Genomic DNA, 24,329 nt, shown 5'->3' with positions numbered 1-24,329 from the left:
CAATAACATATGGAAAGAAGAAGAAAACGAAGAAAAAAAATGAGGAAGTCTATGAAAGTGGAGAAGCAAAAATGGAAGGTAAGGAGGAAAGCGGAGGAAGTGGGGAAGTGAAAATGCAGGAGGGTGAGGCAGGACGCGAAGGAAGTGGGGAAGTGAAAATGGAGGAGAAAGGCAGAGGAAATGGGCAAGTGAAAACGGGGGAGTTAAAGGTTGATTTGTATAGGCCAATAGATGAGGAAAAGAAAAAACTTTTATATGCCTATTACAATGATTCTGGAAGTGATAGGCATGTGAAGTGCAAGACCGAGGATTATCCCCGAGAGTGGTTTGAAAAGATGTTGACGATGGGCATGTGGCTCGACGACTCAGTGAGTTATTTTCCCTTAGTTTTCCTTATTTTTGCGTATGTTTTCCATGAGGTATTGTATACTTATCATGTTGTTTTTATTTGATGTAACACATCGATGAGGTATTGGCACTTATGAGGCTATGACAGAGCAGTAATGGTGATATTTTGTATTCACATTGTGCCATCACCGATGTGGCCTTTGGCCAAACGCTAGTAACTACATATGACACTTTAATGAAAAAGGCCAATGGTAGAGGTGCAACAAGGGGAGGCAAACGGAAAAGATTAGCCACAAATGACTTCAATGGTGTCTTTGATAATTTTCAGTTTGATGACAGGATGATGCAGTGTGTACGGGGGGAAAGGCCCAAACATGGCAACAGTTAGGTAAACATTAAAAGAGTATACTGTATCATGAACATCAAGGATATGCATTGGATAACCATCGTTGCGCTACTAGAGAAGGGCTTGTTGCAGATTCTTGACTGCAACCCAAGTATTTGTTGAGAGAGACAGTTGTAGACGGAGTTGTAGCCATTGTGTATATTGTTCTCGCGGCTGTTACGCGACAGCGGGATGTTTCAACACTTGGGTGATGAACTACTAACAGGAAAGTGGCCACTCAAGCGCATTCCCGTATTGACAAATGACTCAAGGTAAATTTTGTATAAAACTTACATAATACAATTGTTCTATAAGTTGATTTTAATGCTACTGTCTTCCTCCTATTGTAATGCTAATTGCAGGGCATATGCACTAAAATTTATTGAGTTTGACATGACCAACACCCCGATGGATGACTTGAATGACGAAACAATGAGCAACTGTCGGGAGCGCTAGGCTATTGAGTGCTTCTATGGGCATATGGATCCCTTTTGACTGACCAAAACCCAATCTAAGTCATTATTGATGCTGTCATCAAAAGGTATGGAAGTTGGACTTAGAATTTTGTAGTTTATGTGATGCTGTCTTATTGGGTTGTCTTGAATAATTGGATTGTCTTAAATTGGATCAGCTAGTGTTGTTAGGCATCAGGCTGTTGATACTTGGGTTGTGTTGTTATGTATGCTTTGTCGTTAAGGCCAAGACTGGATAATGTTGGAAAGGGTGTTGTAGAAGAAGACGAAGAGGTTGTTGTTGTTGCTACTAATGCTGAAGATGTGGTGGATCATTTTGGAGGATGGGGAAGTGGCTAAAGAGAATGATGAAGAGGGGGGATGGAGGCTGTCGGCCCTGCTTTTGTTTTGGGTGTATATACGACATTTATTTGTTGTATATAATGTTGTAATTTAATGTAACTAACACATTTCAGATTTGTACAAAAGCAATTCAGTATTTCTTTCCCTCTTTTGAGTTTGAGTTTATTTAGTATTCTTGTTACATGGCATTGATGTGTTGATGCAATTAGATTGTCAAATTCAGGAGAAAATATGAAATTAATATGTGTTGGTGATTTTAGTTTGTCAAAATTCAGGAGAAAAGCTGGAAAAAATATGTATTGCCCATTATCGCTTAAGCGATAAATAAGCGACTGCATATATCGCTTAAGCGACCAAGGTTTTTTTTATACAGGATCACTTAAGCAAGACAATAAATCGCTTAAGTGATCGTACATCTGGGTAGATCTTTATTCTGCCATGGACTTGATCGCTTCAGCAATCCAAAATCGCTTAAGCGACCAAGGGTAAAAGTGAAGAATCGTTTAAGTGATCGTACATCTAGGCAAATCTTGATTCTGCTTCGGAATCGATCCCTTAAGCGACACCAAATCGCTTCAGCGACCAAGGGTAAAAGTGAAGAATCACTTAAGCGAGACCATAAATCGCTTAAGCAAGTGTGCATCTGGGCAGATCTTGATCCTGCCTTAGACTTGATCGCTTAAGCAACCAAGGGTAAAAGTGAAGAATCGCTTAAGCGAGACAGTGAATCGCTTAAGCAAGACATTAAATTGCTTGAGCGATAGTGCATCTGGGCAAATCTTGATTATGCCTTGTACGTGATCGCTTAAGCAACAGAGGGTAAAAGTGAAGTATTACTTAAGTGATCTTGATTCTGCCTTGGATATGATCGCTTAAGCGACCAAAGGTAAAAGTGAAGCTCGCTTAAGTGATCTTGATTCTTGCTTGTACGTGATCGCTTAAGCGACTATACTAGATCGCTTAAACGACTAAGGCTAAATATACAGGATCGCTTAAGCAAGAAATGAAATCTCTTAAGCAATCCAGTGTATTCAGATTATTTTTATTATGCCTTTCACAAGATTGCTTAAGCGATTAACATTATCGCTTAAGCGATGAAAGCTTATAAATACTAAATCGCTTAAGTAATATAAGATCGCTTAAGCAATTCCTTTTTTTTTTTTTTTTTTTTTTTTTTGGAGTAGGTTGTCAACCCCATATTAAGTGACGTTAATGTGAACTTCGGATGTTCATAACATCACATGATTATTAACGTTAATGTTAAGCGACATTAGTTAGTAACACTTATTAAGGCCAATTAAGAATGATTATTTGGAACCTAATTCCATCAACACATATTAACGTTACAACCGTATGATATATGGATGAATGTCATACCGCACTAGCGTGACAAGTTAGTAGAAACATACCTCATTTCATAAATATGGATGATGTATTTGAGAATGATTAAATTGAAATAAGCTTTAATTTTTACTATATGATTAGTTCAGTGAACCATGATCTGTCCACGATTAGATCAGTGAACCATTATTCAAAATTATATTTTAATTAAATTAATTCTTTTATGTCTGTACATAAACATGGTACATAAACATGGAAAAGAAATATTAAAGTATAGAATGATTCTATATAATACAAATTTTAATGTTTTTAAAGTACCAAAGTAAATTACACTTAATCGCTTAAGCGATATATGGTTTCGCTTAAGTGATCCTGTCTGTTTTGCCTTGGTCACTTAAGCGATAATAAATCGCTTATGAGATCTTTTCAAATGTCGAATAAAGGCCATCCAACTATACTGGATCGCTTAAGCAATTTTAGGTCTCTCTTAAGCGATCTAGTATATTTAGCCTTAGTCGCTTAAGCGATCACTTTCAATCGCTTAAGCGATCATGTACAAGCTAGGATCAAGATCACTTAAGCGATGCTTCACTTTTACCCTTGGTCACTTAAGAGATCTATGATCGCTTAAGCGATCATGTCCAAGGCAAAATCAAGTCACCCCAGGTGCACGATCGCTTAAACGATTTAAGGTCTCACTTCAACGATTCTTCACTTTTACCCTTAGTCGCTTAAGCAATCATGTCCAAGGCAGAATCAAGTCACCCCAGGTGTATGATCGCTTAAACGATTTAATGTCTCGTTTAAGAGATTCTTCACAACTACCCTTGGTCGCTTAAGCAATCATGTCCAAGCATAACCAACATCACTTTAGCGATTCTTCAATTTTGCTTCTTATCTCGCCGATCTTTTGATATTGTGCACGTTTGAGTGAGAAATTATATTTCATATTGTGGGTGAGCTCTATATTCAATCATAACCATCAATATTTGTGAAATGAGGTATGTTTCTACTAACGTGCCACACTCGTGACTAATTCAGTAAATTGATTGATTGATTAACTTGATACACCAATTATGTTGATAATATTTATTTTGTCTGTCTTACTTCTTTGGGCAGCAATCAATGCCATACAAAGGTAATATTCCAATTTTTACTTACTTAAACCCTTTTTAAAATGGACGAAAATGAAAAATAATTAATTTGATTTAATATGTTATAAAGGATGATTTATTCAAGGTAACAATTAAATTTAAAACGTAAAAAATTGAAAACAACAACTCTTCAATGGCTAGCCTTGGCAATTCTCTCGATTTCATCCTTCTTCCTGATGATATACCTAGAAATACAGGGACATAAAATCAGTTTAATGCACCACAAAAGAGAAACATAATAACTTCATCAGATCGCTTAAGCGATCTGCTTGTCAGATCTGCATATAAGAAAAGATCGCTTGAGCGACCTTACGTCGCTTAAGCGATTTGGTAGTCACAGATCTGATCTGAGCAGCAGATCGCTTAAGCGATCTAGTGTTCAAATCTGATTTGAGCAGCAGATCGTTTAAGCGATCTGATGTTCAGATCTGTAGATAAGAGTAGATCGCTTAAGCGACCGAGGATCGCTTAAGCGATCGGATGTTATCTGCATATCTGAACATTAGATCGCTTAAACGATTTGTTGTTCAGATCTGCAAATAACAGCCGATCGCTTAAGCGATCTTATGTCTCTTAAGCGATCTGATCTTATCTGCAGATTACTTGCTTTCTTACTACTAATCAATTCGAACTTAATTTTCTAGATCTGCATGTAATCGATTCTAGCAACTGCTTCTCTTGTGGCTAGGTTGCTTGCAAATTGAACACTTATTCATCCTCCAGGGAACCTCATAGGCTGATCGAATACGCTTATAATCCTAGGATTATATTGTATTTTCTATACTTTTTGGTAGGATTTTGGATACTTCTTATTAAGTTTTGTGCCTGAATTGCAACTTAAATTCGTATATTTTACGTTTCAGGCCAAAACATATAGTTGGAGCAAAACCGAGCAAAATTGAGTTTCTGGACTCGGAATCAAGAGAAATTCAGGAATCGGTGGAATTTTGATGCGAATTGAAAGCACTATGAAGCTTGTTCCTATCGGGATCGCGAAGATCAAAGACTCAAGCAAAGAAGCAAGCAGAGGGCAGTTTTGTAATTTCAGAAACGTTCAGCAAAGTTTGTCGCAGCAAAGATAATTCTTTGTTGCAGCAAGCTAGCCTCGGGTCAGATGGTTCAGCAAAAATTCAACTCGATGTTGGGGTAAAAACTGCAAATATTCTGTTTGTAAAACGTTGCTTTTTATTTGTATTGGATTAGTTCCTAGGGTTTTTGGGTTGACTATTTAAGAGAGACCTTTTTGATTTTGAAGGGAGTTCGTGATTTTTAGGAAAGAAAAGGAAGAAATTGGAGATTTGAAGCATTTTAGGTCTTCAATTAGGAAGATTTCATTTTTTCTTATTGTTTTAGTATGTTGAACTCTTTAATTACAGTCTATATTCTGATTTTCTTTAATTTGAATATGAACTAACTCACTTTTGGGTTAGGGTTTGACCTAACTTGGATTACAATGGTTTAATCTATAAATTGATGTTGTTTTTAAGTTCTATTGCTTGGATTATGTGTTTATTCTTGTTCTTAATGCAATTGAATGTTGAGTTTTCTTTGGTTCAATTAAATGTTGAGCATGACGAGCCTAAGAAGTGATTCATGTGTTAGCCTTTTAGAGTAAATACCATAGATTGAATGAACACTAGAGATAGGTTCGGAGATCTATGAAATCACTTTAGGATTCCACTTGACTTAATAGACTTGGAACTGTTAATCTTCATTTTGTTGGATGCGGAAGCTTAACAGGGATAAGTAGGAGAATATAGCCTGAGAAGGTATATTCTGCAGATTAGGATGTCCGATTTATAATCCTTGCATGTGAGTTTGAAAGCAACAGCAACCGTAGATTGAATCAGAGTATCCTAGGGAAGTCGAAATCCTAACCTCTTTGTCTTGAATTGATATTTTCGTAATTAGTAGATATTTTCTTAATTAGTTAGATTTTAATTTACGTTATTGTTTTTGTGTTAATTTCTGCTTTTATTGTCTTCCGCAAATCCAACAACCTTCATGTTCTTCAACTAGTTACAAAACTAGGAAAATTAGTACTTAACACGCAATCCTCATGGGAACGATACTCTTCTCATTATTTTATTACTTTTTGCGACTAGTGCACTTGCTATATTTGCATGTTTGTCAAAAATACGCTTCAACGCTTAACTCTTTTTCTCCCCTTTTCTGTCTTCTTAAATGGCGGATGGATGATAACATGAACCAACTCTGGCAGCACCACCCACTACTCTTCTAGAGGAACTGGATATATTGTTTCTAAATAAGCCAACATGTAGTGATTTGCCATATAGAGAGGGGAGCAAAGTTCCATGTAAATTCTTGAACCAAAATCTAGCTTATGTTGGTGTTTCAGTGTTGCTAGTGCATGAGGACAAGGTAAACGTTGAATGTCAAGTACTTTACAGCTGCAAATTTTACTAAAAAGGTTAATTAGGGCATCCGGACCGTAGCCACGCACAATGAACTCTTGAGCATTAAAATGATAGGCAAACAATGCATTTGACAGTTCTATACGTTTTCGCAATAATTTTTTAGCTGACGGAACAAGGGTTGTGGTAAAATTATCTGACTCCGTACGACACTTATGGAACCACCATGACAATGTCCTCTGGATTGCATCAAAAGGGAAACTATTGGAAACTCTCTTTCTATTAACAACTTCGAATTTATGGACTCGGCTATGTTCGTGGTCATGACATCAAACCTTCTTCCAGGAAAGTAAGCTCTACTCTATCGCTCGAAACCAACATCATGCTCAAGATACTTAAAAATTCTATCATTCTTGATTCGGATTTGCCGGAAGTGCTCCTCGAACTCATCAACTCGATAAGCTTTTATTGCCATGTAGTATGTCTAAAGGAGGCCAGCACACTTAAACTTTTGTTTTATATTCTCACTAAGGTGCCTCATACATAATTCATGATGTGCTTGAGGGTAAATAGTGGCAATCCCCTTCTTTATAGAGTTGTGCCTATCGAATATTATGCACAACTCGTTACTGTCAGGCACTATCATATGTAATTGCTGAAAAAACCAAGTCCACAACATGTCGTTCTCAAAGTTAACCATACACCATGCAACAAGATATGTGTGATTCTCGTTGTCCTGTGCAGTGGCCACCAACAATGTACCCCTACACTTTCTTGTCAAAAAGCAACCATCAATAACCAATACCTTTCTCATGTTTACAAAACCCCTTATTGCAGCACTGTAAGCAACAAAAAAATATTTAAACCTCATATTCTTGTCCTACTTCAAAGTTGTCTTGCTACCTTGGTTTGTCAACTCAAGCATATAACAGTACGCTTCTAATACTGCATACACGTGCTTCGGCATGCCCCTCACAAAATCTTGTGCATGTTATCTCCCTTTTCAGCATTTCCAGCAACTAATAGTGCATCACAACTCTGTGCGCACAGGTCTCTGAATGTCCTTAAGAGATGGACATTTCCCTTCAACAAACTGACTTTTGACAAATTGTCTAATAACATCAGTAGAAGCTTGTCGATGCTCACCTGAAATATGTCCCAAACCACATGTGTGCTCATGGGTATATGTGCTAACAATAAATTTTTTGGACTCTGCCAACCTTCTACAATAAACCTGTCACTTGCACTTTAGGTCACGACATGCAACTGTCACTACCGATGAATTAAACTTTTTGGTGATGAGGTCAAAATTACCTCTCATAGCAACAAGTTTTAGCTTCCTCACCACTTCCTCTTTGTTGTCAAATAAATTCCCTATGCACAAGTCCGATTCATCAATAAAAACATGAGCTGATTCACTACTACCTACAATTGCCACCTCTGAACCTGCATAAAGGACCGTAATGTTCTATTCCTCATAAACTACACCTTCTGCATAATCTGTATTAAAGGAATCTCTACATCTACGGGAACATGTACGGGGTCCTCCTTCTCAACATTTTCATTCTGTCACACATGACCAACCTCTTTTACAGTGTCCTCCTCACCACCCAAATCACCTCCTACTCTTGATTTTTCAACTAACAAATCAATGCCCTTGTAGTTCAAATTAAAACCAGCATTCTCTCCGCCAACTTCCTCGTTATCCCCTTCCTTTGAACCAACTTTCAACGGTTTATCTACAAAAGAAACCTTTAAAATCGGTCTCGAACCATTATCGCCTACATCAATCATAAATAACTTCACACATTCATCCAACTTTAATATAGCAGGAGGTACCTTATAATGTTCAGGAACTCTGCTTAAAACATATTTCAGAACTATATCACTATGTGAGCAACTCAAATCACCTCTTCTAATTATTTCATTAATCAACTTATCAAAACTAACCTTTGTGCTCACAGCAGTTGGTATAACTTCTTTGCTCTTCCCAATCCACTTCCAGCAACTTTCTTCCTTCACCCACTCACCAAAATATTCAACACCCAAAACAACTTATCCCATATCTAATAATAGCTAAGTACCTATAATGCAAGAAAAAAAATATTATTAACTAATGTATTAAGGGTTGAAAGATTTTAAAAAGCATCTGGAAAGTCACTTGAGCCATCTGGTGTATCGTTTAAGTAATCTAGTATATCACTTACTGAATCGCGTAAGCGATCAATAAGCGATATAATTGATTGCTTAAGCGAACTGGTATAAATAAGTCTGATCGCTTAAGCGATCTTTTGTCATTTACCTGATCGCTTAAGCGATCTGCTACCATACACCAGACTTATAGCGGATCACTTAAGTGAATGTTTGACATTTACCTAATCACTTAAGCGATCTTCTGCCATTTACCTAATCGCTTAAGCGATCTACTGCCATATACCAGACTTATAACAGATCGCTTAAGCGATCTTCTGCCATATACCTGATCGCTTAAGCGATCTACGATCTACTGCATTATACCAGACATACCAAATCGCTTAAGCGATACACTAGATCGTTTAAGCGATACAACATATTCAAAACACATTTTCAGTCATCTCCACATACAATCGGTGCTACCACCCCCAGCTACCCACAATGCAAGAAAATATTCAACAAATTTCACTCCTTTCAACTTGCATTACATCAGACACAACCCAACAACCTAAACAACTAAATCAAAATCATAACCCAAACCCAATCCATTATTAAATCTTTTAAATCAAAGTATAAAATGGAAAGGGGAGATACACATACCTGGACGAAAGTTCAGGAGGAGGAAGATCTATGGCAGAAAAGATGTTAATGGCGGAGGAAGAAGATAGTGTTAATGGCAGGAAGAAGAAGATTTATTGGAAGGAGGAATCAGAAGATGCAGAGGAAGAAGAAGATGTAGATGAAGCTTAGAATAAACAGCAACCAGGGGAGGGTTGTGTTAGTGGCGGGAGGAAGAAGAAGAAGATGTTATGTTTGGGTTTGTTTGCAAGAACTTCAAGTTTTTGGGGACATATTATAATTTTTAAAAGATTACACAATACTTCATTAATCCTAATTAAGCCATGATTATTGTTTAATTGTCATTAGTTTGTCTTAATAAAAAATAAGGTCATTTAATTAAAGACTAAAAAACTAGATGGCCTTTAGTTAAATTCAAAGCCAATATGACCTTTTAATCATTTGCCCCGATATCTGCCTATACAATTTTATATATAGGTTTGTTTATTAATCAAATATATAAATTCCATCTTGGACAGTAACGCTACTAGGTTAAAGGAATGTTGAGACCATAAATTTCTCTAATTAACCACCTCTTGGTGGCCTAATGGTAAAAAAGCAAAATGAGGTTTCATGAGTTTTTGAGTTCGAGTCTCTTTAGGCATTAATAGGGATAGTCATTGAGACTCTTATCCGGTCGGTAGTTTCAAGGCGCTGGAAAATTAATTGAGGTATGTGCAAGTTGATTCAGACACCCTCGTTGATAAAAAAAAAAAAAAAATAAAAATTCTCCAATTTCAATTGTGGTTTGGAGGATTATAACAACTCTTAGGCTGCAAGTAATTATATGGAAACCATGGCTATCCATTTGAAATTATAGGTGACTGCTATATGCAATCACCGCACTTTTTATACCCACAAGGCCAAACAAGCTATTTACCATAATTACGTAAAAAGTTACATGAGATTATAGCAAGCAAACTTACTACAAAAATTTACTTTACTTAATAACAACAAAACCTATAACTTCTAACCCATTCATAAACATAAGAATAATAACCTATAAAAGATAACATATGAAATTTACGAGGTTCATGAATTAATTGGTAACTTAAAAATTTTACTTATTTAAGTAAATAAATCCATCAATAATCGCTCAATCGCTGGTTAAGGGGTTAAGAGATAGTTTTCTCTCCATTAAGTGAGCATCAAGATCCGTGATTTGGTAATCACTAATTTTATACACATATTTCTGCAAATGTTAGTAGGTAAGTTCTAATGCATGAATGTCATATATTCATTTAAGAGAAAGTGTTTATTGAGACATATATATCTATATAATTATTTATTGATTTACAGGGAGAAAAGAAAATTAAAAATTACAAGTGGAGAGATAGAGTAATGCTATACTTACAACTGAGTCATATAACCAGACAAAAAATAAAGGACAAAATAGTCATTTTACATGAATTTTGTGCAATTTTTGTTTGGTTGTATGACTCAATTGTAAGCAAAACATTATTGGGGGAGATATTATTGACAGGAACCCTCTTCTCATCCTTCCCAAACGCCAAAAACTTTTCATCCATTTCTCTACTCATATTTTCATCTTTAATTTGTATAACAATTTCTTAGTTAGAACCGTCATTATACCAATCCAAGATGCAAAATGTTGTCCATATTACACCGCACAATTGGAGTCATGTTAACTAGGGTTTTGAAACCTGGCCCAGCTCGACCAGTTTAACCGATTAGACTAGCACCCGAGGCCTTCTCCAGGCTGAGTTACCACTTTCAACTATTCCCAAAATCCCTAACCTGACCGTTGGCGAACGAGGGGCTACCAAGTGTCGGGTTTAGAGGGCTTTTATAGAGAAAAGTCTGATGGTTCAAGGGGTGGGGTCAGATTGGATTTTGGATGCCAAAATTAGCCAAAATCTGGTCGAAAAAATCAACCCAATTGCAACGATATATGCGAGTCACGGCCGACGAATAAGGGGCTACCAAGTGTCGAGGTGGTTTTGTAGAGTGGAAGCCGATGGTTCAAGTGGTGGTGTCGACTTGAATTTGGTCGCCGAAATTTGTCCTAAAAAATCAAAACCCTAACTATCATAGGGGTGTGTTTGCTAGATTTTAAATTTTTAGGGATTATTAAATTTTTAGGGGTATATTTGTAAGATTTCAAATTTTTTGGATCACCAATTTAATTGGTACAACCGGTCAACCCGAGACACAACCCCTTGGTTGGGTGACACCCCGAGTTGGGTTTCAAAACCTTGCTGTTAACATGTGGTGAGACAATAATAAAAAATAAAATGGTACTAGGTTGCATATTATCTCTGGCAGCTGGCTGGTTTATTTAAAATGTGTTCTAAAGAAATTATACACATAAATGCTTCGATTTTCTTTTTATTACTTGGCGAATCCTAATATAAATAATATCTATCTCATACTTTCGTATGAACAAGGCTACATGTTTTAAGTTACATCTTAAATTTTTTATTTTAAGTGACGGGTTATATGACAATGCGAAATAAAATAATGTATTATTTAGAATAAGAATTTTGAGATATTTCTTAAGATGTATCAAAATAATATAAGTGAAAAATAAGAGTTAATGATTAATTTCTATGAGGTATGATATAATAACAAAATTCCTCTTAAAATTTCCAAAAAAAAAAAAAAAAAAATAGAAATTTCCCTACCGTTAAGTTTTAGGTGTTAAAATAAACGGTAGGAAGACAATTTGATAATATTTAATAACTCATAATAGTGTGAATTTTAACAGTTTATTAACAGTGCATTAACAACAGGAAAATTTTTGTTATTTTAGAAACTTTAGGAAGATTTTATTATTATCATACCATAAGGGGATTACTGTCATTAACTCAAAAATTAATTTATTATTGTTATGGTGCCTACATACAATGCATATCATAGGTTATATTGGTTGGAAAATGCTACCAAAATAGTTTATTTTTCTAATACTATGTAAATACAAACTCAAATTAAAACAGAGTAAATAAAATAAATTATTTTAAAGTCCTATAATAAAATATTGCATTTCATACTATTAGATTCTCTGATCAAAAAAGAATTTTTTTACTTGGACGCACGCTCCATGTGCATTCGATTGGTCTTTACGCGCTGACGAAGCGAGCGTCTAGTTTGGTGGCAAACCTTCCAAATATTCTTCCATGCTCACAAAAGCATATTCCCCCAAACCACTTTATATCCGTAAGTTATTTTTAAAATTTGTTAAAATAATATTAAACAATTTAAAAAATTGTCAAAAATTATCTTAATTTTTATTTAAAAAATAGAGAGCTTGATTTCATAACAAATTATTGAAAATTATCAAAAAATAATCATACTCTGATTAGGCATGACAATAAAATCTGATAGGGTCAAAAACCTGCTTCAATCAGGTGGGGATTAGGAGTGTAATCGAGCTTACCCAAACCGAGCTTTGGCTAACTCGAGCTCGACTCGACATGAACAGTAAGATCTCGAGCTTGGTCGAGCTCAAGTTCAACACGAATATGGGGGATCGAGCTTGAGCTCGAATGAAAATTAATCAAAACAACTCTTAGCCATAAATTTTACGCCAATCAAAATCCCCAAAAACAAATCAAATGAAATCCCCAGTTACGTCAGGAAAAAAAAAAAAAAAAAAAACCCTAACCATAAAATTTACATCCATTGAAAATGATCAAAACAACTCCGATCAGGTGGGGATCCTCGGAAATTCTAGGGTTGAGGGAACAAAAACCAAATGGATACCAATTGTCATTTTCGAGTCCAATCAAATAGATATAGTTGGTCCGATGGATGGTACCAATTATCAAAGATTTAAGTCCAATCAAATGGATATTTTTGTTCAAGTTGCTATCATCGCCATTGGAAACCAATTATCAAGCATTGTTGTTTGAGTCCAAGCCCGCATGAATTTCCATTCAAGTTTCATGCAAACAACCTTTACCAAAAAAAAAAAAAATCTACTAAATTATGAGAACTCAACCCTTATGTACTGAATCAAGGCTCTATCTGCTATTTTTAATTTATTTCTCTATACTCTTGCTGAAAAATTGTTAAAAATTTGTTCATGAATTTAATCCATAACTTAGATGAAATCATTAGAATTGTATTTGTTGCTAATTTTCAAATTTGAGATTATGGTATGATAGGATTTGTTGATTAATTATTTGCAAAGCACTGAAGTGGTCAATTGAACAGTGAAAAGGTCATCGTTATTCAATCAACAAACATGATATTACCTCTAAGATTTTATTCATATTGCCTCTCTATTTCTTATTCAGTTATCATCATTAAAAAAATGAAGTCTTTTTAAAACTGATATAATGTTTTGACTAGAGCGTTATTGGTTGAATATTATATATAATTTTGAGGCACTTAGCTAGACTAGTTGAATAGCTACCCAGCAAATGTATTGCACACGCCTTTTGTATTAATTAATATTTAGAATTTAAAAAACATTAATCTAACCACACCCCATTACCCCTCCGCACCCCACCTCTAAATTTTCTGCGACATCAAGCAAGCCGATGTTGCGGGAGCGGGGGGGTTTGCGAAAGGCCCCTGCTGTGGCTTGCAAACACCTCATCCATCTCCACACCCTCAGTCCCATCCCTTCCTCACCCTACCCCCTACTTTGCAGACCAAGCAAATTCTTCCAACGGCATTGCACAAGGCCGCAACGATTGTGGCTTTGCAAGATCATAGTGACGCAAGGCCAAGGTTTTCCCACCCATTTGGCTGCCTTGTGTACGGGTTTGAGAGAAATGGGAAGCAAATATTAGTTGAGAGTAACTTTTTAAGAGTGAGTTGTAACAGATTCTTCTTGGGTTTACTATGAATATTACAATTAGTTTTGAAATATTGAAAACACCCTTAAAAAATAATGAATTAATCCCTATAGATTTGAAAGCTAGAAAAACCTTCTTGGAACTTGAATAAGACTAGAGAGACTACCAGTTCCCCGTCAGACTGGTCCTGCAGGCCAGTCCGATCCAGGTTTTAGAACACTGCCTCTAAGAACCAAAACAATAGGGTGTAAATGAATTTTTAAAAGAAAGTTAAAAACTAAACATTGTATAGCCCTAGGTTATGAGCATGAGATATGCAAACTTGTTAAATTTTTATGTGAACTGAAACAAGCACCAAATCCGGTGTCCTGAAAAATTGAAAAAATGTTATTATCAAATGATTTTAAGATAAGTGATTCAGTTGAATCATAAACCACACAATACCAACACTTATGTGATTATTTGTTAATGCATTGATGACATGCCTATATTTGGGACATGCATGGATATTATCTCTTGTTTAAAACATTTAAATAATAAAATTATATAATGAGTATGCCTGATATAAATATAAGCAAATTCAACACATAATCTATATTACAATATCTGGTTATATAACATGCACATTCAACTTTTAGATGGTAAAACAAATACTAACTTTACATATAAATACAAATTACAAAATTCATTTACAATAATTATTCAAATATATTAATAATTTAGTAAAACTTTCTTTTTTTAAATTAAAATTAAAATTGGACTGTCAGCATGTTGCAGATGATTGACACAAGTCAGATTCCTCACGCGGCTAAACGTCAACGGCATCAAATTGATCGGTTCTTGCAATGGTCATTTTGATACTAGCGGTGCCGCCACACATGCCATCAACAATAGTAGTTGATGACGGCCTAACGATAATGTTGACAGTCCAATTTTTTAATGATGATTCGCCGAGAGTGTTTGACTATCTAAGTTAATCTTAAACCTTTTAGAAAACTAATCCTCTTATAAATATTTGTATCAATATTTATATTTATTTTTAAATATTTATTTATTACTTAATAATTACATTAAAAAGAAAAAATAGGGTCCTTTTCTATTTACATAGAAAAGTAATTTAGAATAACTAAATTTGCAAAACACACTATTATAGATTTTGAAAATCAATACAAAGTTGGAATTAAAACAAAATGCAATAGAAATTTGTAATACAAGGAAGCATAGCTACGTCCCAATCTATGTCTACTCTTTTTATTTTTTATTTTTTTTAAACTAATAATGTTCTGGTCAACTTGTATGCAACTCAACTAATCCCTTGAGATCTTAAAACTGTTTGCCACGTAAGAACCACAGTAACCACCCTTATTAGTGTCTAGACGAACTTAAACTCAACAGTTTATAGAACCTCCTTTTGCTCTTTTACCATTACACTACTTAACAGTGGTTTAAGCCTACTCTTTATTCTACTAAATCTTCGTTAATTTTGACATAGTTAAAATAATTAATTAATTGGAATTTTAAGGTGGCCTCCCTAACTTGGTGTACATAAGTAAAATTTCTATAAGAGGAAGACTCCTGTGATATCATGCTACCTTATTTTATTTTGTCTTGTCATTGACCTAACATAATCATCCATAATTCCGGATTTTATAAATTAAAATTTGAAATATAAAATCATCAGCTGAAAATGAGCTAAAAAAATTATATGATTATTTCAATGGTAATTTATTTATAAAAATAAAATTAAAAAAACATTTTTAATATTAAAATCCTATATATTAATATAAAATTTACCAAATTTAGTGAGTTGGGATTAGATGGTGTCAAGGTGATGGTTTTAGTAAAAAAATTTAGAATAAAGATATGTTGACAAACACTTTTTATCACTTTTTTTCATAAACGTTGATGTGATAGTTTATAATTGATCAATTCGTATTTAGTTGAACAAGATTTATTGTGAATTGATTAATTATTAATTAATATATAGCTTTGTTTCGAAGAAAAAAAGTTAATAAGAAGGATTTATGATTGAAGTATTAACGAGAAGTTCGTGCATGAGTTTGAAAGGGTAGGGTACCCCAAATATAAAGGCAGCGTGGGCAATGCCCTAAAATAAAAGAACCTTTTTAACTTTTCTCACACGCTCTTCATGCCAAAAGGCCCAAAATCATACCTGACATTCAAACCTTTTTAAATACTCATGCATGCCATACGCTGCTGACACGTTTCCATTTTGCGTGTTTTTCACGCGCTATCAAAGGGCGGTGGAGATAGGCCCCAGCTTAGTATGCCTATGAATAAAAAATTCAACATCACTTTCCACGTGGCCACTTGGAGAGAGTATCCTATGGCCGTGTCTCTCCTAATATCGTGAGATAAAGAGATATTAAATTGTCCCTTAATTTTATTCAAAAAGTTATTTTTGTTTTTAATTAATTTATTAAATGATTTATTTATATTAAATGACCTAACATTTTTCTCTTTCTCCTTCTTAATTATTATTCATTTCTTATGATCAATGTTATAAATCATTACAAATGTAACAATTACTATATTTATACGAAATTCATATTTTTTTCCAAATATTAACAATCAATAGATTAATATAAAAAAATTAGTCTCCGTAAAAAGGAGTATAATTAATTGAGAATCTGACTCATATAACATTTTTAGTTTTTCCAAAACGATAAATTAATATTTTAAGTTCAATTACTCGTCATATTATTGAAAACAAAATAACATCTTTTATCATAATAATACTAATACTATTACCCTTCTCAAATAAATTATCAAACTTTTAATTCTAAACAATGTCTGATCTCATGTGGCATCGACATATTATTTAAAATTTCAACTCTTAATTGACACATCAAAGCCACTTAAGGAAACACATCACGTGAGTGAGGTAAGAAATTTGGGTACAATGTATATAATTTTGTTTTCTCATTCTAGAAATTTTTTTTTTTTTTTTAACCAATAGATAACCATTAGAGATTATAAGATTTATTTCTTTTTTTTTTTTTTTAGTAAAAATCTCCCTAATTTTTTTAAGAAATTCTTCACATATAAAGGTTGTTTGATGTGTTTCTAAGCAAGTTAAATTATTTTTAGACTATAATATCTATATACTTTTTACTCTTAAATTTTAAAAACCATTTTTAAAAAATGATAGAGAGAATTGCAAAAAAAGAAAGGTATTTTTCATCACATCCATGCTCTTTGGAACAAATTAATTATTAACATTTAAATTCTCTTAAAAGTTAAAAAAAAAAAAGTTATTACTCTCACCTCCGTGCATTTAAATAAATATTAGAAAACTCCTAAAGTATGAGAAATCATTAATAACATTTTTTTTTTTAATTTGGAAAAATCATCACGTACCTTCCTTTTAACCATGAAATCGAACAGTCGAAAGAAACATGATTAGGGGAGGTAAATGATGATTTTGTGAAACTTGATTGGAGGTACTGTGATTTCTAATATATACAGGGTCTTACTTATTTCTTTTAAACCTCAGGGAGGATAGGAGATAATAAGCCCAAAAAAAATGTATAATATAAAAGGAGGGGTGTTTTCGGTAATCTCGTAAAAATCGAGTCGCTATTACAAACTAAATCTTCATATAATCTGCTAAGGAAAAAAAACAAAACAAAAACGAGAGGAGATGATACTGAAAGAGAGATGAGAAAATGGAACAGATGAGTATTTAGTAGTAGTGGGAGGAGCCCACTGAAAACCCCACCCAAACCCTACTTTGCTTTTCCCATCTTCCAATAGCCATTGCGCACAGTCAGACACTTTCATTTCTCAATTCCCTCTCAGTCTCTCTCTTTCTCTCTCTCTCTCTCCATGAGTGCTTCGCCTTTTCTTTGAGCTTAACTTGGACACAAAGTTACCATACCAACAAATGGGTAAGTATATGAGGAAGGCCAAAACGGCTGGCGAGGTTGCCGTCATGGACCTTTCCCTCGGCGTCCGTACACGCGCCCGAACCCTAGCTCTTCAAAAATCGTCCATTCCTCCTTCTCCTTCCTCGACTGCCTCCTCTGCCGGCGCTGGTGGCTCCTACCTCCAGCTCAGGAGCCGCCGCCTCGTGAAGTCGCCGATTTTGGTTAATGATTCTGCTAAGCGGGCGAAGCAGGGAACGGCTAAGGAGAAGGAAAACTGTGCTTCAGAGAATCAAAATCAGGACCCAAATTCGAGTAACCCCAATTCGAGTAATTCGAATTCTAGGGCGAGGGTGAGGGTAAGCCAGGCGGACTCTGGGTCAAATGGGTCTGGGCAAAAGAACGAGAGTAATAGTAATGAAAACGTGGGGGTTGGGGTTGAAGAAGAGACCAACAAGGATTTGGGTGTTGAAGCTTCTTTTGGGGAAAATGCTTTGGAGATTGAAGGAAGAGAAAGGTGGGTTTTATTTTAATTTTAGGGTTTTTAGTTTTCACGGTAGCCCTTTTGGTTTTTTCTTTTTTTCCGAAGTTTTTGTGTTCTGGGCTGTTTAAGCTTTGATTTTGGGAGTGTTTTTTAAGTTATTTTGGTTTGAGTTGTCTCTTCGCTCTGAAAATGGAGAGAAAAGGGTTAAATTGAGTGGTTGAAAGTTTGATTTTTTTCGTTGTTATTGTTTTGTGTTTGAAAGGGAAGTGGGTAATTGGAATGTATATAGATTAGGTCTTTATTCCATATTTTGAGTTGTTTACTTTGAAACAACTTGAAGCTTTAGTTTTTGGTTCTTTGGGAAAGTTATTTTCTTTTATGCTCGAAAGGAAGGATGAGGAATGTTTTTGCATATTCAAAATTTGATTTTTATTTTTGGTTTAATTTTCTTTTTGTGTTTTTTCTTGGAGAGTTTATTTTGCCCTCTGGTTTGTTTGGTAGAAAAATGCGGTTTTGGAGAAAAGATGGAAGCCTTTTTTACTTTTTGGTTAGTTGACCCAGTTTTCTGCTAGAGTGTTTTCTTGGCAAAAAAAATTCTTTACCTTCAAGCTGCGGACACTGAATATGCATTGGGTTTGTTTATGTGGCATTACATTGCATTACATCTGTTCTTCTTTTTCTTTTTTAACAAATACAGTTTTTATTGGGGCTTAATACTTATGTAGAATCTGTTTGCAGGTGTTGGAATATATTATTCTGATTTGTAGTATATTTAAAATCTCGTGAACTCCATTTTTTGCTTTGGTTGTTCTTGTTTGAAATTTTTGTAAACTGATATCTACTTATTTGTGTTGTTAATCTATAGCAATGAAAATAAAGATAATTATAAAATTAATATCATTTGTTTTCTTTTGTAACACATGCAAAACTGGGTTTGATTGATTTCTGTTTCTGTTGGTTGTTATTTTTTCTTTTAAGTGTCCTTTAATTCAGTTGGAAGTTATGGTCACGATGGAAAGCTATTGCTCTCAAAACTAAAACATACCATTAACAGCCTTCTACTGTCATTTGCAGCTTCCGTTTATTTATTCATGATTGATCGGCTGTGAATGCTTTTTCCTTGAACTTGATGTTTTCACATGTTTCTAGAACTTGGGTGGTTCTAATTATATGAGCATCAAAATAAAGTATACCCTATTGTATATTTTCTTTTCGTTGAGGTGTTTCTAGGCATGGATGCTATTTGCTTTATTGTAATTGAAAAGAATGAAAACTATTTTGTTCTTTTCCGTCAAGAGATGCCATGCCCCTTTTTTTGTTATCAAATAAGAGCTCGAATATTGTGTGTGGTGTCTTATCAAAAAAAGAAAAAAGAATATTGTGTTTAGTGGTTTGCCTTGAGTGCAGTGTATGGAGGCTGAGGGTGAGGGTGAGTTTATCTTGTGCAAAGTCTTTTGGTTTGCTTGTTATGATTTACAGTTCTTTTCCCTGAAATATTGGCAATCAAAGTATGTCAAGGTGAAGTGAAATTAGTCATTTGGAACACAAAGTTTCAGAGCCTTTTTGCTTGAATGCATATAGCACAATACATCTTGTGCTTAATTTTTCAGTTATTATTCGGTATATGATTGGTTGGGCACTATTTCATTATGGGAAGATGTATTTGGATTGCAGTTATCCTGTATGATTGTTCAGTTGATTTGAGGGAAAGAGGAATGCTTAATGTCTTTAGTGGCTTCATCTTCAATTCTGTGACTTCACCATTTATGTCTGTTTGTAGTTTGATGTTATGGCATAATCTCAAAATTGATTGTTCTTGATATGGATGAAAATTTTTATGTGTAAATTATATTGGTCTATCATCTTAGTTTTTCTTGGCTTTAGTGTTTTTTTAGTATTACATTATATGAAAAAATTTCTTTTACTTGTTCTTTGAGACAGGGGAACTAGGGAATCCACTCCATGCAGTTTGATAAGGCAACCAGAGGCCATAAGGACCCCTGGTTCAACTACTAGGCCTAGGCCTACTAGCTCAATGGAGGGCAGGGTAGTAAGGAATTCAACCCGGGGACAAATCCCAACAGCACATGAAATGAATCAGTTCTTTGCGGGTGCAGAAGAAGAGCAACAAAGACAATTTGTAGAGAAGTATATACTGAATTGATTTATATGACACTCCTTTATGATTATAGAAAACCTATATGGTTGAATTTCTGTGATTTTCCCTTTGCACACATGCTAGCTTATTGACATGTGTCTGTTTGCAGGTACAACTTTGATCCCGTGAATGATAAGCCACTCCCAGGACGTTTTGAATGGGAGAAGGTCGACCCTTAGAAGACTAATGTTCTATCAGGACTTTTTTTCCTGCACATTCTTGTTGATCTTGAGCTTAGGAATATTGAAGTAGCAGGAATTAGTTTTAGATCTAACGTTGATGGTGTTATTTCCATTTTCCATCATCCTTATTTTACCTGTAAAGAAAGTAGGGCTGTCAAAGATATGTGTAGACTAATGGTCTGTAACATAACAGAGGTTATGAGTTACACAGCAAAATACAAACCAAAGTCCTTTGTCTAACATATCATGTGAGAAGAAGAGAAGGGAAAGAGGGTTTTAGGGTTAGGGTTCTGTCAATTAGGTCAGTCTAGTCTATCTGGGTACAGAAATTTACTAGATCTTTTTCTTTTTTGTACTGTATTTTCCTCCTCTCCTTTGTCTATATACTTGTACTGATGGAACTTGAAAAAAAAAAAAAAAAATTTGGAATAAATATGACCCTTTTCTTCCTCTTCTTCTTTGTCTTTTCCACCATCTTTTATTATGCTTGGCACTTGGACACTTGCCATGTGATGCAGGCAATGCAACTTTCATTAATTTTGGATGATGCTGCCCATCACTTTGATTTTGAAGCAAACCGACTCCTTATTTTAGCTGTATCTGAAGTTAATGGTTGGTGTTGCTGGTAGTGGTGGGGTACCTTTGTTGCCCCTACTTTACTGAAAGAATCTTTCTTATCTTATTCACTTTAATCTCTATACATCACAACTTGACATGCTATGAGACAAGCATGAATTTTAACAGTTTGAGAAAGATGATTGGAGAAGAAAGAAAGGGCATCATTTAAATATTTTTCAATCTGTATTTAATGTATGCCAAAAGCTTGGTGATAAAGTTTTTGATTGCTCCGCCTTTTCTTTTGAATTGGTGAAAGATTTGATTGTGTAATTGAAAGAAGGGAAATGGCAATGGTAGATTACAAAATGGGTTCAGCTGAGGTGGTGAGATCAGCAAAAAACATGTGAAGTGGTATCAGGCCAAAATGGTGATAGTCTTACCTATTCTTATGATAGATTAGTCTTGCTGTTGTGATTGAAAATTGATGTTGATGGTGGTTGTAGTGGTGGGTTTTGTGTAAATGGATTTAAGGAATTTTCAATTTCCAATGGCACTTCATTTCTTTTTCTTGAGTCAATGGTTATTTTTATATTTTCAACTTGGCTCTCATTGTTTCTCTCACCAATGCAAGACACTAACCAGAAAACTAGATCAAGTTACTTTTTTTTTTTGAAATCTAGAAATTCCCAGCACTTGCTTCCTAAGCTAAACCAGAATTAGAGTCTCCGCCAAACCTTACAAATCTTTGAAAAGCAGGAAACAATGACCTTTAGCTTTACCATGCAAATGTCCACGAAGGGGCTCAAACCCCAAATGAGAGCAAACCATGGACTTGACCATTCAACTGTACCTCCGTGGGTAAGATTTTTACTCCATCAATAATTAATATAAATTCATATAAAAATAAATCCAATTTAAGAAGTTACCTCCCAATGAAGGAATGGCTTTTATATGTTAGTAAAATGGAGCACTTAATTCTCATCCACAAATCAAGTGCATTGTCTCTTCAAAAGACAAGATGCCTCATTTCTCAAAATCAATGCCGCACCTCTAATTTCTCTCCTCAGTGTGATGTTAGAAGTTAGAACAAGGCAGAGACAACCAACAGTGCTAAACACAGAGATTGTCCCTTTGAATATCATAAACGTTTTGAGGAAGTTGCTTTCATGAGGCCTGCCTGCCATCCATTTAGTACAAGAAACAAGTGACATATTACAAATTTAGTGCATGTGTTTAGAAGTTTACCATTGACACAAATCATGTAGCTGATTAGGGTGGTCCTAGAAAAAGAGTTTCCGTATTGAAGATGACAATTTTTTTCTGTTGCTTTTCAATAGTCAGAAAAGATAAAAGTTATAGTCTTGGAATGAGAGACAGGAGAAAAGGGTCTCTGGGATTAGATGATTAGACATGAATTTTTATTTTATTTTATTCTGAACAACCCTTCCATTGAAATGGGTCCCTCCAATGATACATTCTGGTGGTTTATTTTATTTTAAATGTTTTGTTTGTGCATGATGATTATGTATTTATGGCAGTGAAGGCAGAGTTTTTTATTTTTATTTTATCAATGGAGATAAGATAATATTAGTACATCAAATCTTGAGGATTTGGTATTGCCACAAACACCCAAGTTTTTTTTTTTTTAATTTTAGTATTTTCTTTTTTCTTCTTTTGTTAAGTGGTCCAGTTCTCTCAATCAACAGAAGGTGTTCTAAAGGGACTTTTCTCCTCTGAAGTGCAAGAAATATATCGTACAAATAAGTTTTTTCAACTTCATCATCTGATTTAAAACATGGATAGTGATGTGAGTGAATAGCAAGACAAAAGAATCTGATTAATTCATTAAAATGATTTGATGTCTAATAATTATATTTTGGAATCTTGTTTAATTAAGTTCATCTAATATCTTATATCTAAAGTCTCTACATTAACATTTAAGGTCTTCAAGGTTTAAGTCTTTGGTGGGACTGAAAATGTGGATATGATTTAAGGTAGGGGTGAGCGGTTCTATGTACCCTGTATTTTTTGGGAAAATCAAAACCGCACAATGCAGGTTCTTAAAAAAATGAACCAAAACCGAAACCTATAAGTTTCGGTTCTTAAATTCTAAAATGCAGGTTATGGTTCCTCACCCGAGTACCTTGTAAAAAATTAATTACCCCCATATTAGTTTAAACAATGACAAAAATACCTTACAAGTTTATAAATACACTCTTAACAAATTAAGAAAACCTACATTTAGTATTACTCATTCATTTGTGTCCAATGTGACTCATAAATCCTCTAATATCTAGGCAACACTTAAATTCAATCAATTCATCACAATTCACATAAAATTTCTCAATCAAAACCAAAACACAAGTAGGTTCCAAGTCGGGTACCTGTTTCAGGTTCTTTTCCCAGGTTTTGGTTCCAGTTCCGAATCTTGTAGGAATCGAAACTGGAACTGCACAATGTCAATTCCAACAAAATGGAATCAAAACCTATCTGCACAATGTCAGTTTCTAGTAGGTTCTGATTCTACCTGCTACCTATACTCACCCCTAATTTAAGGTCTAATGAATCCGATAAGATCAAGATAGATGTGATACAAATCGACTAAAATTAATGAATAAATGAGGTTCAAACATGGTTTATAAGGTCTAAAAATATTCAAGTACTGATAAAAAAGAAACGAGATGGTGGAAGAAGGTTGATGAATACTGATATTCATATATGAGTAAAAAAGAAAATATCAGTAAATTTGGACTATTGGGTTGTCAGTTTTAGAGGACATGAAGGTTCCAGTAGGACAGGTGTTTGATTGGGTGGGAGAGCGGCTCTTCCAGCCCTCAGAAATAACAGTATTCATAGTGGCCTTTAAGTTATGGGGTAGCCATGCATGCCAGCCACTTGCAGTAGCTTTTTGTTAAGTTTGTTAACAGATTTTCACTGCTAGCAGAGTGTTATTTTCATCACAGTTACTGAAAAATTATATTCACTGCCATGAAAGTTTCAGTTTTTCCGAAGGTACTCAGACTTGAGTTACTTTTCGGTTTCCCGCAAGTGTCAATCTTGAATAT

At 34.6% G+C, this 24,329-nt stretch overlaps 1 protein-coding gene across 1 annotated transcript; it reads left to right on the top strand.

Moving 5' to 3' along the window:
• Positions 1 to 17,748: 17,748 nt before the first annotated feature.
• On the top strand, positions 17,749 to 21,244 carry LOC116125631 (cyclin-dependent kinase inhibitor 4-like). The gene is made up of 3 exons (XM_031411342.1): positions 17,749 to 18,399; positions 20,308 to 20,514; positions 20,634 to 21,244. Exons 1-3 carry the CDS (start codon positions 17,903 to 17,905, stop codon positions 20,701 to 20,703), a joined length of 774 nt encoding a protein of 257 aa, XP_031267202.1. The 5' UTR covers positions 17,749 to 17,902; the 3' UTR covers positions 20,704 to 21,244.
• Positions 21,245 to 24,329: the final 3,085 nt, after the last annotated feature.

The sequence above is a fragment of the Pistacia vera genome, unplaced genomic scaffold, assembly GCF_008641045.1.
Source record: "Pistacia vera cultivar Batoury unplaced genomic scaffold, PisVer_v2 Contig104, whole genome shotgun sequence".
Classification (NCBI taxonomy): Eukaryota; Viridiplantae; Streptophyta; class Magnoliopsida; order Sapindales; family Anacardiaceae; genus Pistacia; species Pistacia vera.
The sequence above is the reverse complement of the archived record's forward strand: the minus strand, read 5'-3'. Positions and strand labels throughout refer to the sequence as shown.

Bases quoted from the DNA above. Each gene is read 5' to 3' on its own strand.
- LOC116125631 (XM_031411342.1), top strand. From the start codon at position 17,903: ATGGGTAAGTATATGAGGAAGGCCAAAACGGCTGGCGAGGTTGCCGTC. The intron at 18,400-20,307 runs GTGGGTTTTATT...TCTTTGAGACAG, and splicing joins GAGATTGAAGGAAGAGAAAG to GGGAACTAGGGAATCCACTC. The intron at 20,515-20,633 runs GTATATACTGAA...GTCTGTTTGCAG, and splicing joins CAAAGACAATTTGTAGAGAA to GTACAACTTTGATCCCGTGA.